This window comes from Martes martes (genome assembly GCF_963455335.1).
Source record: "Martes martes genome assembly, chromosome: 1".
NCBI classification, from domain to species: Eukaryota; Metazoa; Chordata; class Mammalia; order Carnivora; family Mustelidae; genus Martes; species Martes martes.
In genome coordinates this window covers 46,027,484-46,043,635 of record NC_137888.1, presented here as the reverse complement: position 1 = coordinate 46,043,635, position 16,152 = coordinate 46,027,484, and the positions used below count along the sequence as shown (strand labels likewise).

Here is a 16,152-nt window from a genome sequence, read left to right as displayed (position 1 = left end):
ATGTTTTGAACAAAATGGCTCTCAAATATAATTTATAAAATTTGCCACCCAGACACTGTAATAAATTTATTAACCATGAATGAGGACCCTGTTTTTTTGGGTCTGCATCTTTGGCTCTATACATATCCAAACACATCCATTTATGTATATAGTCTGCCTAATCTTTAATGTTACATATAGTTAATATATACTCTAACAGCAACTTGATAAATCTTAAGTCTCCACAATTAAATTATTTTAAATTAAAATTTGTTTTTGAAATATATGTAACTGTGTTTGTGCATACAGGATTCATACAGAATTTAAAAACAAAACAAAAATTACTCTCATCACCTACGTAAGTTTGCTCATTTATTTAGTTCTCAATAACCGCCAAGGAACAACGTTACCCACATTTTACAGGTGAGAAAACTGAGCCGGAGAATGTCAAAAACTTGTTCAAGGTTACACAGGCTTCTTTAGTGGTTTGTTGTTGTGGTTTCCAACTCATATTTTGCTGATTCTAAAGCCTTTATGTTTTCTACTACATCACACCATGTTTTTTAATAATACTCCATTATTTGAAGGCATTCTTCACTTTAATTTCCTTGGGATGTGGGTGAAAGGTTGAATAGAGTAAAAATATGCAAATAGATAAACACTTAACGATGACTACAATAGTAGCCATCACTATAGAGCTGAGAATTATTACCTATTACCTGAGGTGTCATCGAGGACTTTTCTTTTTTTTCTTTTTTTTTTTTTTTTAATCGAGGACTTTTCTTAAGACAGCTAATAAAGATACTTCTCAGAGGCACATATTTACAATTCTCTGCTTAACGTATGACTTTAACAGTATAAAAAGGCACAAAACACTTGTTATTCCAATGTATAACATGCTCCATCTTTGACATGTCTGAAAGAAACTATTTTCCGAAAGGGTTCTTTAACCCTAGAAATTTATATTTTCTCTCAGAATTTTTTTCTTTATATGTTAGTTCAAGTTTGCAGAGTAGCAAACTTGAGTTGGAGTATGGAGTATGGAGTATGAAAGAGACTTATTGAGAGAAGAAGGTAGAGAAGCTGGGGAGAAAGGTTCAGACTGAAAAAGAGCTCTGACCACTGTGGAAAAAGAAAAGGAAGGAGGACTGGATAGGTTTTCTCACAGGTTGGATTAAGCATAATAACATATGCGAACCATTCAGCAGTTCCTTGGCACTAAATGAATACTCTGTAAACATAGGTCTCGTTCTTGTTCTTAATCTCCATTTTTAAAAATCATTGAAATGAGAACTGCAGATACTTTTTCTTTTTAAATTTTGTTTATTTATTTGAGAGAGAGAATGAGTGAGAGCATGAGTTGGTGGGAGGGGCAGAGGAAGAGGGATAAGCAGACTCCCTGCTGAGCAGGGAGCCTGAGGCTGGGCTGGATCCCAAGACCGTGGGATCACGACATGAACTGAAGGCAGACGCTTAACTGACTGAGCCACCCAGGCACCCCAAGAACTGCAGATACTTGTTACAACTCATCTGCTCTGTGCATTTTTTTTTTTTTTTTTTTTTTTTTGTAACAGAGCTGTACTGTGACAATGGAAAATGAATGTCAAGCCAGTGGGTCTCCTTCCTTGAGTGCTTAGGGAACAATGTTTAGGCATCCTGAAAGCTAGAAAAGTTTCTAGGAAAGTTGAAGTGACAGAGAAAAACTTTAAAAGTCAACATTTTCCTCAACTGATTGCTCAATTAAAAAAATTAGTTTCTTTTATTTTAGAAATCTTTCACTTAGAAATATTTACACTTTTTGAGAAGTGTGTTGTTTGCAAATACTTTAAAATAGATCATTTGGACTAAATGGTAAAACTCATAGTCAACTATTATCCAATCAATTCTAATTTGCACTTAATTGAAAAGTTGAGGTATTTTAAAATGATAAGATTAAAAAACTGCATCTATGCATACAAACTAGCCTGACCTTTGACTTAATGAACAAGCCAGTTTAGTAAAAGTAAATTGGAAGCTTTGAACTGAACAATGACTTGCTGTACTTGATATGAGAACAAATATGATTTGGTTGAGTTTTATTAAGTTTTATTTGGTTTAGTTTTATTAAGACTTTGTCCAAAGTTAAAAAATCCCAAAGTTACGGATATTAAATTTAAAACTGAACATGACATTTAAAAAAAATATCCTGTTTTGACTTTAGAGGAGGAGACTAAATTAGGCTGAAATATTAATGCATGCTTTATACCACATGTGACGTTTATTTCAACATCCTTTATTTTACAGTTTAAGAAAGAAATACATCTTCATTAGAAAAAATGTAAAGCATTCATAAAAATATTTAGAATTAAAAATAAAATTGTCCTTGGTTCTACTACCTAAAACAACTATTGTTAACATTTTAATGTATTTCCAAAATAAAGCAAACTGAGGTAATTAGTCTCAAAAAATATGTATACTTATAAAATAAATAGCAGGTTTAATACTTGAATACTATGCTCTCTCATTCTTAAAAAATTATGTTTCCTTTCTCCTAGATTATGGTCATTGGATTATTGACCTACTGTCATCTTACTTCAGAACATTCTTAACTGACCCTCTTAAAAATGCTGCATGGAAAAATACTATTTCTTATTTAAAGTAAATAGTATTTCTTATTTAAAATAAATTTAAATCAAGATTGTACATGTTTGGGGCAGTATATAATGTTTCTAACTTGAAAAATCCCTTTGTTTTTTAAAGCTCCACTTGGAAATCCTTATTAATATTCAGAAGTCATTTATGCAAATTTATACATGTTTTCTAAAAAGTATAAATGAGGTTCCTAGAGAACAAGTTTTGTCTATTTTTCTGCACGTAGAGCAGTGAGTGCAGCTTCTTGTCATAACAAACAGCATTTCATAAGATGGTGAACCTTTCAGTGTCTGATACTAGTTCTGGGGACATAGTCCATAGGTACACAGTCTATGGTGGGAGTTTGGCACTGGATTCCTCTTTTCTTCTTGCTTTGGGACTATCATAAGAAATCGGTGGCTAGAAATAATGTGAAAAAGAAAGAATATGAGACTATAATTGTTACCTAGTATGTGTATGCTCTGTAAAAAAAGAAAATGTTTTCCTGTGAGGTCACTGTCTTAGATGCTACCATCCTTTGATGTGGGGTTGGGTGTGAGAGGGAGGAAAAGAGACCGTTGTCTCTTCCTTACCTGCAGCATATGTTGGATGGTCTATATCAGATTTTTAGTGACCACTGGAAGGGATAGAAGATGTCATTTTCTTTTTTCTTTCTTTCTTTCTTTTTTTTTTTTTTTTAAAGATTTTATTTATTTGTGAGAGAGAGAGAGAGAAAACACAAGCTGGGGGAGAGGCAGGCAGAGGGAGAGGCAGCCTCTCCACTGAGCAAGAAGCCTGATGCTGGACCCTGTGACCCTGGGACCATGGTCTGAGCTGGAGGCAGACGCTTAACCCACTGAGCCACCCAGGCGCCCCAGAAGATGTCATTTCTGATGAATCACAATTAAGGGATCACATTACAGGGAAATGTGTTACAAGAAAATATTCTTTTGAGATTGTATTTTCAATAAAGTGGACTTCCTCTTCCCTTGAAAGATATCTTTATTATGTTAGCCATAAATAGGTAAAGGGTTTGGTGATCTGAGATATTTGCATTAGAAAAAAATAAGAAATAGAGTTTGAATTTGAAAAGTAATTAAAGATAGAAAGAATAAACTAAAACAAGGGAAGGTTGTGGTGTTAACAGAATCCATTAAAGAATCTGGGAATCAGAGGGGAAAAAAAAAGAAGTGGAAAAAGCATAAGTTTCGGAATCACATAGGTAGGCCTGGGTTTCATTGAAATCAAAGTTTTGTTTTTGGTCCAGTTCATTAAGAATGATGTGAAATCTGATTTCTTTGAATCCAATTTCCTTCATCTATAAAATGGTGCTGTTTCTCAATGGTAATTTATCAAGTTCTTTTTTTTTCTTCAGGTTTTATTTATTTGAGAGAGAGCAAGAGAGAAAAAAAGCATAAGTGGGGGGGTCGGTGCAGAGGGAGAAGCAGAGTCCCCGCTGAGCAGGGAGCCCATGGGGCTGGATCCTGGAATCATAACCCGAGTGGAAGGCAGACACTTAACTGACTGAGCCACCCAGGCACCCCTCATCCAGCTCTTAATGTGTACCAGACCCTGTGCCAAATTCCTTACATTCTCACTTTAATTAATTACAGTAGACATCATCTAAGGCAAGTATAACTGTCTGCATTTTATGGAGAGAAATAGACACAGGAATGTTAAGAAACTTGCTCACCTTTACAGATAATAGATAGCAAATTTGGATCTGTGTTCTTTAGCCACAATACTATATCACTCTCCCTGTGGTCATAGCTATATCATGATGAATATTATAAGCTAATGATTTAAATGTTTTATATCATGGTGTTTGAGTTAAGTTAGCTCTCCTCTTCCCAGGTAGTGCCAGAAAGAGACTATTAACTGCTCTGGCATTTTCTTAGTTTTTATAGAGTTTATCTTCCAATTACTTGACCCATTTCCTCATTTCCTCTCAAAAGTGCAGAGTCATATGCATTAGTTACTGTCTAATATGAAATATAGGCTTGGAGTTTGTGAAAGGCTTACAGTATCCTGGCAATGGCTGGAGGAATTCCTGACTATCGCATGATTATAACTACGAATCACTATTTTTTTTATTACAAATAGTATTGGATTTGCACCAAAGAAAAGTTTTCCACTTAAATAGGAAATCAATGTCCAGAGAGAGAGAACTGAGTAGGAATTAAGTAAAAGTTACTGTACCACTTATTTCTCTAATCATAATACAACTAGAATGACCTAAAAAGTTAAAGGAGAATGGCAGGATGCGTGTTCCTAAATGAAGTGTAACTGGGTTCAGGTTTCCAGGCCCTCGTAGTTACAACATATTAGAAGCAAAAGAAGTAATATTAAAAACTGGAATATTCAATATTTGTAAAAATTCTTCATCTTAATGTTAGCCAAAGGTGTGATATTCCTAGAATGGTCAACTTAGTTCAACAATCATGAGGGCCTGATTTGGAACAAGGATATAGATATACACGAATGAAGAATGTCTCTTCCCTTCTCCTTAGCCAGGGGACAGACCACCAGTGACTCCATAGGCAGGTCGCAGTGCCGCTGTGCTATGGGAGGGCACTGGGAAACGGGGAATGAATGTTGGAATGGTCAAGCCTTGATCACCATTTAAAAATTTTAAATGTGTTACAACTCTGAAATTGTTACTCTTAAGGAATCAGGTACTTGTACAGGTAACAGAAAGGCCCTGTTTAAAAGAATCATTAAATTATTAGGGAAAGTTTCAAGGCCAATGTAGGGGTTATACTCACTCAGAAATCAGAAATACAGTACAGTGAAGAATTGGAGGACCTATGATGCAGAATTAGTGTTTTACAACAAATTTACTTTTAGCTACTATTTTTACTTGTGTACTTCATTTAAAAAACTTGAACTAGGGGCGCCTGGGTGGCTTAGATGGTTGGGCATCTGCCTTCGGCTCGGGTCGTAATCCCAGGTTCCTGGGATCGAGCCCCGCATTGGGCTCCCTGCTCAGTGGAGAGTCTGCTTACTTCTCTGACTCTCTCCCCTTCTCGTGCTCTCTTTCTCTCTCAAATGAATAAATAAAAATCTTAAAAAAAAAAAAACCTTGAACTAAATTCAGCTTTATTTTTATTATTTATTTATCTACTTATTTAAAGATTTTCTTTATTTATTTGAGAGAGAGAGAGTGAGAGGGAAGGTCAGAGGAAGAAGCAGACTCTCAGTGGAGCTGGGAACCCAATTCGGGACTCGATCCTGGGACTCCAGGATCATGACCTGAGCCAAAGGCAGTCGCTTAACCAACTGAGTCACCCAGGCGCACTTCAGCTTTATTTTCTTACTGCAAAATGAATGCATATTCTTTTTAGATAATACAAGGAATAACACAAATAAAAATCCCCCTTTACCTTACTACATAGTGAGGAACAAAGCTAATATTTTGCTCTATAGGGTTCTGGAATTCCTGTATTCTAATGTAACTGATATAGTTGCAAACATGTAATTATTCTGTAAGTACTGTTTTGTAGCTTGCTCTTTTTTTTTAAACTTAGTTTCATTTAGTTTATTAAGAAGATCTTTTTCATGTCAGTACGTGGTACAGTACTTTTAAAGGCTATGTAGTCTTCCATTATAAGGATGTATAGGAACCTTAATTATTCAGTCAATTCTCAATCAGTAGATATTTAGGTTATTTTCACTTTTCTACTTTTGCAGACAATGCTGAAATAAAAATGCATGCACATATATTTTTGCACAGGGCCATAATTACATACACAATTATATTGCATGATTACATGAAAATCCTAGAAGCAGAATTGCTTTTTATGCATGTTTCTAAATTTTCTCTAGCTTAGTCAACTTATACTCTGTCGACAGTCCAGGGAATCTTGCCCATACCTCACACTTCCAAACCTGGTCAACTCAGTACTTAACATTTAAGTCTTTGCCAATTGACTAGGTAAAAATTGTATTTTGTTATTCTAATTTGGCTGTCTTTGATTATCATGCTAAATATTTTCATAAGTTTATTGGTAGTATTTTTTTCTATGTTTGAATTATATATATAGAATTGAAATTGCTGCTGTTTATAACCCTAAACACTGTATAAGTCATGCAGTTTTGTATTTACTTTTTTCCAATTCTTTACTTAATTTACTTAATTTACTAAATTTACTTAATTTTCCAATTTTAAACATTTTTATTAATGCACATGAGTTAGGTCTGCACTGTATGACAACATCCTTTTCCATTAAAATAGAGTAGCCACCTCCATCTACCTTTAACTGGCCTGAATCTGTTTTTTTTTTTTTTTTTTCTTTTTTCCTTTTGCTTTAAACATGAAACCATGGGTCAAGTTTCATTTCTCAGTTGCCACTTCTCCCCCTGAGTTGTCAGTTTTGTTTTTGGTCTAAAAGGAAGGGTAAGTGAGAGGGCATCTCATTAAATCAATGTCTTTGGGCAAGATTTGTACAGTTCTCTATTTTGCATATCTTATTTTAGTTTGTCATTTGAAAATAAATTTAAACATAATAATATTTAATATGCATTCTCGTGTTTAAAGTAATCATTTATACCTGAGAGTCTTTAAAAACAACAAAGATATTTTTATTTGGGGATACCAATATGAACATTTCTTTAAGGAAATGCGACACTCTTTAAGAAACAACCATATACAAAATGGCAGTTACATAAAGTACCTTATATAAGACTGTTCATGGGCCTTTCCCTAAACACTGGAAAAGATCAAAGAAAGCAATTTGACTTCCCTTTTTTTTTTTTTTTTTTCCTGGTCTAACAAGCCCCTCTTGGGTGTCAGTACTTCATTCCTTGGCTCAAAAAAACAGGTAACTGTGGGGATTATAAATTTCATGAAGAATCAAGTTCTCCTGTTACCTCTTTAAATCCTATAGTCTATTAGTTATGTATGTATATAGTACATGACTGTGGGAACAGGCTATTTATTGCACCTTTTAACAGGGAATTATAATCCATTTATAATTTCATTGTGATTGTTGATATATTTACATATGCCATTTTTCTTTGTATTTCCTATTTACTATACATTTTCTTCTTTATTGCACTCTGTCAAGTACTTTAGACAATATTAGCAACAAGATTCAATAGGTACTTATCAACTGCATTTGTACAGCATGTGTTTGTGTATTTGTGTGTGTGTGTGTGTGTGTATGAGAGAGAGTGAGAGAGAGGGCGAGGAGTATTGTAAGTGACAGCTCTAGGCATATTTATGAATCCCTCAGTTATAACAACAAATTTCGGGCTATCATAGTACATTGTGTACAACAGACACTTTGCAAGAACAGTGTAATTTTTGAGTTATTGACTATTTTCAAGGAACTCCACAAGTCCATGGCATAAAAGGCATAAATTTAAACCACTGACCTTAATGTGATGAGCAATAATTGACCTGGTGGGTGAGGTCAAACATGCAGAATTGACCTTTCAATTCTGCTTTATTTTTTACACATCATACCATAGCTCTGAATAGTTTACACTGTCTTAAATTTATATGAAATAAATGGTATGCTATTCTAGATTTTGCATATTTAGAGATTTGTAAAGGTTTTGTAATACAAAGTTCTTAAATACTTGATTTCCTCCAAAAAGGAAAAGAGCAAAGTTGCTTGTTGAAGACCCTCCCACAGGAAATTTTTTAAAAATTAAAAATAGTCTTGGGGCACCTGGGTGGCTCAGTGGGTTAAAGCCTCTGCCTTCGGCTCAGGTCATGATCCCAGGGTCCTGGGATCGAGCCCCACATCGGGCTCTCTGCTCAGCGGGGAGCCTGCTTCTCCCTCTCTCTCTGCCTACTTGTGATCTCTATCTCTCAAATAAATAAATAAAATCTTTAAAAAAAATTAAAAATAGTCTTTAGTCACATATTGTTTGATGCATAACATTTTATTTGATCTAAGAACATCACGAGGATATTTATGTCTTCTGCCTTGTATATAATTAAGAGCAAATGGAAGAGTGAATTTATACAGTGTAGATCATAATGTATTCTAGCAGGGAGAACCATTTATATTTCATTTTGAACTAATGGTAATACGGAAGTGAAATCTTTCCAATCAAAACTCATAGGAGCCAGCAGATAAAAATGTCTTGTCCCATCAGTGTTGACATACGAAGTACTCGTATATGAAGCCTAACGCTTATTAACATGGCAGTGATAGGAAACTAGCTAATTAGTAAATCAAGTAGCAAATAAGAAAGTCTCTGAATGATGTCAAATTGATGATATCTTTTACTAGGTCTATAGAGCATTATAAAAATATTATGAACATTGTATCATAAATTCTCTAAATCAGCGACTTGCCTAAGTTAACCATAATTTAACTTAATCACATATAGTCAACTTAAAAAAGTTCCACCGTAATTTAAAAGTTACCTTTGGATATTAGAAAGTTGTTACTCACATACTTAAACCAAGAACTTTTAAATTTAATAAGATCAGTCAACTAACAGAATACTTCCCCCCACTTTGAGATTAGTAAATAGACATTTCATGTGAGTTTATATTTTACTTTGACTTAACTCGTCATAAGAGCCTTCACTTCATTAACAATTTGACACATTGGATATTTAAAAGTAGGTTTGTTTGTTTTCTTTTCAGTGTTGCATGATGCAGTCTTAGGATGCAATTCCCATTTTTATACTTCAGAAATGTAACTCTACTAAGCAGCGATGAGTTAGCTCATTCTCAGGTGGATTTTTGTATCTGCAGTGTACAATCAGGTAACCGGCACTACAGTTTTTCCCTGTACACTTATGTAAAGTCTAGTCATAACTGTTTACTCATAGACTTGATAAAAACAAAGAATGTTGACTCAAAGGCAAGAATTTAAAACAAGACGTAGCATTTGCAACAGACAGTCCTATCCATACCAATCTCTGTGGAAGGCAAAATCCAATAACCGTTTACAGATATTCGGATGGTTGGAATTATCCTCCTGCTTTTTTTCCTGGCACTTCCGTCTGGTGCTGAACGCCATCATCTCACTCCCTGGCTATACCGGTGTCTCTTTTGCAGGAAAATTTGTTATTATTTTAATATGGCTTACCTTCTCTGAATGAACTCTGCAGGACAACTGATGCTTACTGTTCATTGTGGCACGCATGACTGACAAGTCATTTCTCACTTTTGAGATTGCCAGGGGGTATAGAGAATGATTGAAGGAGTCGAGATGAATCATAGAACAGTTCTTTCACTCAGCTCACCACCGTCCTGTACATTTCTGCATCTATTTAAAAACTAACTTGTGACCCCTAGTAATATTCCACCTTCAGTCACGCACATAGATTTCCTTTAAGACCGTTACTCTCACTAGTGTTAGTCTCACTCAGAGGTGATTTTGACTTGTTACAGTGCACAAATCATGAGACTTCCAGAAGTGTCAGGTTGGTTGGTCTCTCAGTATGGCCCAAATGGAGTAAATGTGTGCTTGTGACTGTGTGCGCCTTTAGTACGTCGGTTTTAAAATTAATTATAAGTTATTTGATGACATCTCGTACAGACTTTCTTGGAGAGCTTTTCTGTGGTAAGTTCAAGAAAAATTGCTTGAGAAATGCTTGGGAGATGACTGTGCTTTTATATTTGTTGTTAAAGTCCTGGGTTTGGGCCACTTAGACAAATGACAATAAATAAGGTTACTCTGCAGTGATTTCCTCATATAGTTACTCTTATTAATGTTTGTTTTGTTTTTCTAACTTAAATATAACTGGCAAGGCACAATTGTTAGGCTGTCAGATTAACTTTCTAGAAAAATTCATGGCAATGTGTATTGATTTGTTTTAACAATGACATGAAATTACCACCAAGTAGCCCTCAGAGTAATTCGAGATAATAAAAATCTTGATAAGCTATGTTTCTACATGTATCTGTATGTATATATGCATATAAATAAATTTGTATTAAAAATGTGGAAATATTATGGTTTAAAAATCTGTAAAATGAGATATATGTAATTTATAATATAAATGACAACCGTGTATTTTATAATATATGATTTATAATGATTTATAAATTATAACCATATAATTTATAATAAACCTTTTAAGGCTATTATAATGTAAATTACATTTCCTACCAGACGAATTCATGTATGACATAACAACTTAATCAAGTTTCAAACTTTTTACTATCAGAGTTATTCTATCTGTAAAATTATGTCCATTTCTCCTTCCATCATTGGGACATTATGAATATGCAATACGCAAGATTTTCTAATGTACAAAGTTAGCGTATCAACTTAAGATATTAAGAAGTACAATAATATATTTTTCTTCAATGTTATTTTATATATTCCCAGAAAAAACTAAAGGGATGAAACAGAAGTAAGGCAGATTCTTAATCTTTGTTAAATGAGAGTGATTGTCACTTGATATTCCAGTTTGGAAGTTTTATTTAATTTTATTTTTAAGATTTTATTTATTTATTTGAGAGAGAGAGAGAGAGTGCACACAGGAGCAGGGGACACGGGGATGGGTAAGAGGGGGCAGAGGGAGAAGAGGACTCCCCTTCGAGCATGAAGTTCAACTTGGACTTGATCCCAGGACCCCTAGATCATGACCTGAGCCGAGGGCAGACACTCAACCAACTGAGACATCCAGGAACCCTTTTAGTTTGAAAAATTTAAAGCAACACTTTAGAAACCCAATAGCTTTATATAATAATTTTTAACTCAAGATTTTAAAAAACCTTTATATTTATGAGTCTTATAATATCCTTGATAATTCTATAGACTTAGATATTACCAACTACCCTTAGATATGAAAGATTAAAATGATTTGTTCAGTGACCCAACATTTCTAATAACCCATTTTTTTTTTTCCCTAACACTTTACCTGACTGATTGAGCTATTTTTTTAAAGTAGCATTTCTCAAGGACACTTGTTTTCCTGATTGGTAATAGTGCTTTTGCTGATTTGTTTTTAAAAAGCAGATGTCTTCTACCTTCTATATTTTGTTTTTGTTTAACATTTGGAGATATATTTAATTGTTTTGAATTCAGTTTTGAAGATTTCTAAGAAAACTTCTTTCTTACGATTTATAGTCTTTTTCTGTATTTATGAAAAAGTATGAAAAGGCTGTTATAATATCAATATTAATAGTAATGTGTTGATAGAAATTAATATAAGATAGAATACATATATAAGGAAATATTTTTATTTGATACAAGTTTAAGAGAAATTAACAAATTAACTGATTTATAAAACCAAAAACTATATTTTCAACTTCCAAATAGATTATAAGAATATGCCCAATATTTGAGATTTCTCTTAATGTGAAAGATACATAGGATGAACTTGAATTACTTGATCTCTGAAAAGATTCTAAGCTTTCTCTGATATTCAAACCTAATATTTAGAGGTACATAGTAATTCATTTGAGTCAACACTGAAGGTCAAAACATAACCCATTTTCTCTTGAATCAAAAGATGTTTATGATAGTATGTTTTCTGCAGCAAAGCCTTTTGTGGTTGCTGCTAATTACATGTTTTTCACTTCAAAGTCTTTAAAAGGAATACAGGTACAAGTAGACTTAATAAATATTTCTTAGGTGAAAGAGTTCAGGAAAGTCTCCGGGCTTGGGAAAATGTGTATATGTATAAAATACCAGTAGTATCTTCATTATGGATTTTTAACTTCAGCTGAATACAGAGCATCCTATCTTCCTATATTACTGAATCAAGTCAAAAAATTATATACACCACACAAATGATGCCATAGGGAATGTGTAGCACTAATATTTTTAATTAAAAGACAAAACGATAATCCACATGATGCTGTAGCTAAGCATTTGATGATCTCCAATTACATTAGCAGTAACATTTTCATTTGATAACTAAATAACTGGGTAATTAAAAACATGTAATTAAAGCAAAGTCATATCCTAATTTATGAAGTCAATGAAAACAAAGAACATAGTAAAACTCTATTGAAAAATAGTTACTATACCATCATAATGAGATATATTTTTACCAATATATCTTACAAGGAAAATAAAGGTCAAACTTTGCCCGATGCTCCCTTGTGAAGATATTCTAGAAGAGCATGTGATAAAATAAGTCCTGATTCATAAACACAATACCGAATGATTTTACCCCCACGAGTTTTTTTGCCAGTCCTAAGTTATTGTGAATGGCAAAAGGTGACAGATTAAAAAAAAAAAAAAAGTGACAGATAACATTGGAAAACAGTGAAGAATCACTATACAAACTTGTAAAGATTAAGGCCAGACTCTTTATTACTCAGTAACAATTAACTACAGGGCACAGGTATAATTTTTGCTACCTGCATTGTTACCACATTTCTCACTAGATGAAACTGGGCAGAATCATTCAGATGTAGTCCAATTGGAGCCCAATATGAAGGGTGGTGTGGATCAAGGCACCACGGTTCTTGAGAGAGGAAAAGGCCTGAACGTACATAAGCAATCATGAAGAAAGGAACTGGTCCAAGCAGAACCTTTCTGTCAGAGTTCAAGGACCATAGGAGTTGTATTTTGCCTTGTGAACTTGATTGACAACAGTCAAAGAAGTCCACTCAGCCAAAACAAAAAACAAAAGCAAAAACAAAAAACCCAAACCCCCAAACCAGCATATGACACAATCATACCCATGAACACAGGGACTTTTCATTCATCTCTTTAAAAATAAACTCTTCTTGTATTTATGAAGCACTATGAATGTTATCAGCAATACTTTTCCTCTTTCTTTGTTGCTGACACCAATTAACCCTCCAGTCTATGAACAGAGATTGAAATGTCACAGTCCCTTTTAGAGTGATACAGACCTCTTCCTTCTTCTGGCAAAATCCTCTGCATGAATGAAGTTGGAGAGAGCCTTAGTGAGGTGACTATCTGATGTCTCTGTGCTGCTCCCAAAGTCATAGTTCTTCATGCAAGGGCACAAACAGTGCACGATGGCCCGGCGGATGTAGCTGTCAAAAATATAGTAAATGAAAGGGTTGATGCAGCTGTTGGCAAATGCCAAAGGCCCACTCACCTCCATGCCCAGCTGGAGAAAAGCTGATGAAAAGTAGACTTCTTGCTGCAGCCCAGAGACAATGGCCAGGAGCTTGAAAGTATTGAAGGGCAGCCAGGAGAAGACAAAGGCTGCCACGACAATAAAGATGATCTTTATGGATTTCCGCAGCTTTCTGTTATGTTTTCCTGCCTGTTGGTAATGTGCACACAGCTTCCTTGTTATGCAACAGTAGCAGGTCACAATGCTCACCAAAGGGACGAAGAAGGTAAAAATTAAGGCCACCAGGGCCCAAGTCAGTTTTGTGGATGTAGCCCTCTTCTCTGCACAGTATGGCTTATCATCAATCAGGGTGAGTTCCCTGGACAGAAGAGTAGGCAAACCCAACAGGCAGGAGATCAACCAGACGCTGGCACAGACTCCATATGCACAGTCTCTCCTCCTGAATTTCCTGGATATGGCTGGACACATGATGGCCAGGTAGCGGTCAACACTCATGCAGGTGAGCAAGAAGACACTGCAGTGCATGTTGACTGAGATCATGTAGGAGCTGCCTTTGCACAGGAAGGAGCCTGTCCTCCACAGTCCTAAAGAAGCTTCTTTATCCACCCAGAGAGGCAATGTGACAAGAAAAATGAAGTCAGACACGGCCAGGTTGATGATGAAGATGTCAATCAGTCTTCGGCTGCCCCGTTTGAAATGCAAGGCGCTCATGAGGATGAGGTTCCCCAACACTCCAGTCAGGAACACAGCTGTGTAAAAGACTGGAAGGAAGACCGATGTATAAGGAACATAGGAGTGGGTGTCCTCAAGATCAGGATTTTTGCTGGTAGCGTAGAAATAATCCAAATAGACTGAGGTTGCTTCTGGGTTCATTGCTAAAGATCGGCTGCCAAATCTGGTATTTCTTTATCTAGGAAGTTTTTGTATACATTTTCAAAATCACAGGTGGCTTCTTTTATTTACTGGCTGCCTCTTCCCCACCACCCGCACCACCCCACCCCTTAAAAGATCTTGGGACAAGCATAAAAACAGAGATGAAAAAAATGCAGTTTCTACCAATCCTCAGAAAGGGCCTACAAGGAACACCACCCTGATTGGTGTTTGGTGGTTGTGGTTGTGGTTTTCTTTATTTGCATTTGCCCTGGAGACTGGGGTGCTTTTTGACTTCTGTCTTGAAGATATTGTTTTTTTCTCTAAATCCAGATATTAAAAAAACACATTAACTGTTTTTCCCCTACCTACTTTAAACATATTCTTTGCTTTTCTGACACTGACAATCCTTTTGATCTAACTTTCTGTTACACATACAAGATACTTTCTTTTAGATTTTTAAAGGTGATGGTGACAAAGATACTCCTTTTATTTACATCGAAACGAGGAAAATAGTCTTTCACTGCAGAAAAAGTGAACTAATAATTCCCTAAATCATACACATCCATATCTGCAGCAAACATAATGATTCCATTTAGGGTATGAGATTCTTTACACTTATTTGGCTCTTTTGGATCATGCATAATTAATATTGTTTTGTTCAATAAGTTTAAAAAGTCCTCCAGAAACTGGGAATACATCTTGTGCTGTTGTTGTTATAACATGTAAAAATTTTCCACTGTCATTAGCACAGTACCTTACACATCATAGGTGCTTTGGAAATGCTAGTTTATTTGAATTAATTAGGAAAACTCTGGGTTTCATGATCCAGTATAATTAGCAAGCATGTATTCCTTCGGTTCAATTGTAGGCATTTTTGTTAGTTACGTAGCTGACAGGCACAGGTTTAAAAATTGCAATTTTTACACTCTTATCTGCTATTGTAATTCAACCAATGAAGTTCCTTTTATTAGATTTAAAATCCTTGATTAGGAGACTTGCTCTCTACTAATCTTCAAATAGTTATCCTTCATCCGACTCTAGGTCCCCTCTGACCTTCTCTTCTTCACACCTCGTAGCAGTGATTTTTTAGCTCTTGAACTATGACTTTTTTTTAAAAGTACCTTCACACATCAGTGAGCTTCACACTGGGGTTTACTGACCTAGCAAGAGACAGACCTCTAATAAGTGACATTATAAAGGAGTTGCTGGTACAGGCATGATAAAAGAAAGATTTGGGGTTCCTTCAAAACACTTGAGAAACAGGCTAACATCAGAAGGATCCTATCCTATTTTTCTCTCACCTATTCCTTTTTCTACATGGAATACTATGGTGAAATATAAATTCTGAAACTGACTCCATTCGCTTACAATTTTTACTGACCAACGTAGCTCAAGGCTCTTTCCTTTTCTCTTTCCCTCCACCTCATTTCATTGCCAAATTTCCAGTTTCAGGTTGATATTACTATTGCATAGAAAAAATGTATGCCAGTGGCTAAAAACACCATTGATAAGCATGTAAGTCCTTTCTACTGAATTTTTATTTATCCCATAATTAATATATTGAAAAGAGTGATTCTCCTCTTTTTCCCGATGTGTTCTAATGTTAACGCAGTCTCAGATGTGTGAGTGTGTGTAGGGCAGGGAAGGATGAGGGCTCCCCTGATCTGGGGGCAGTCCCAGAAAGTCACTTGGAATTTGATTTATGAC

At 35.1% G+C, this 16,152-nt stretch overlaps 1 protein-coding gene across 1 annotated transcript; it reads right to left on the bottom strand.

The window, feature by feature from the left end:
- Window positions 1–13,362: 13,362 nt before the first annotated feature.
- Window positions 13,363–14,445, bottom strand: GPR15 (G protein-coupled receptor 15; the record flags this gene model as incomplete). The annotated part of the gene is made up of 1 exon (XM_080825944.1): window positions 13,363–14,445. The coding sequence occupies one exon, from the start codon at window positions 14,443–14,445 to the stop codon at window positions 13,363–13,365; it is 1,083 nt and encodes a 360-aa protein (XP_080682070.1).
- Window positions 14,446–16,152: the final 1,707 nt, after the last annotated feature.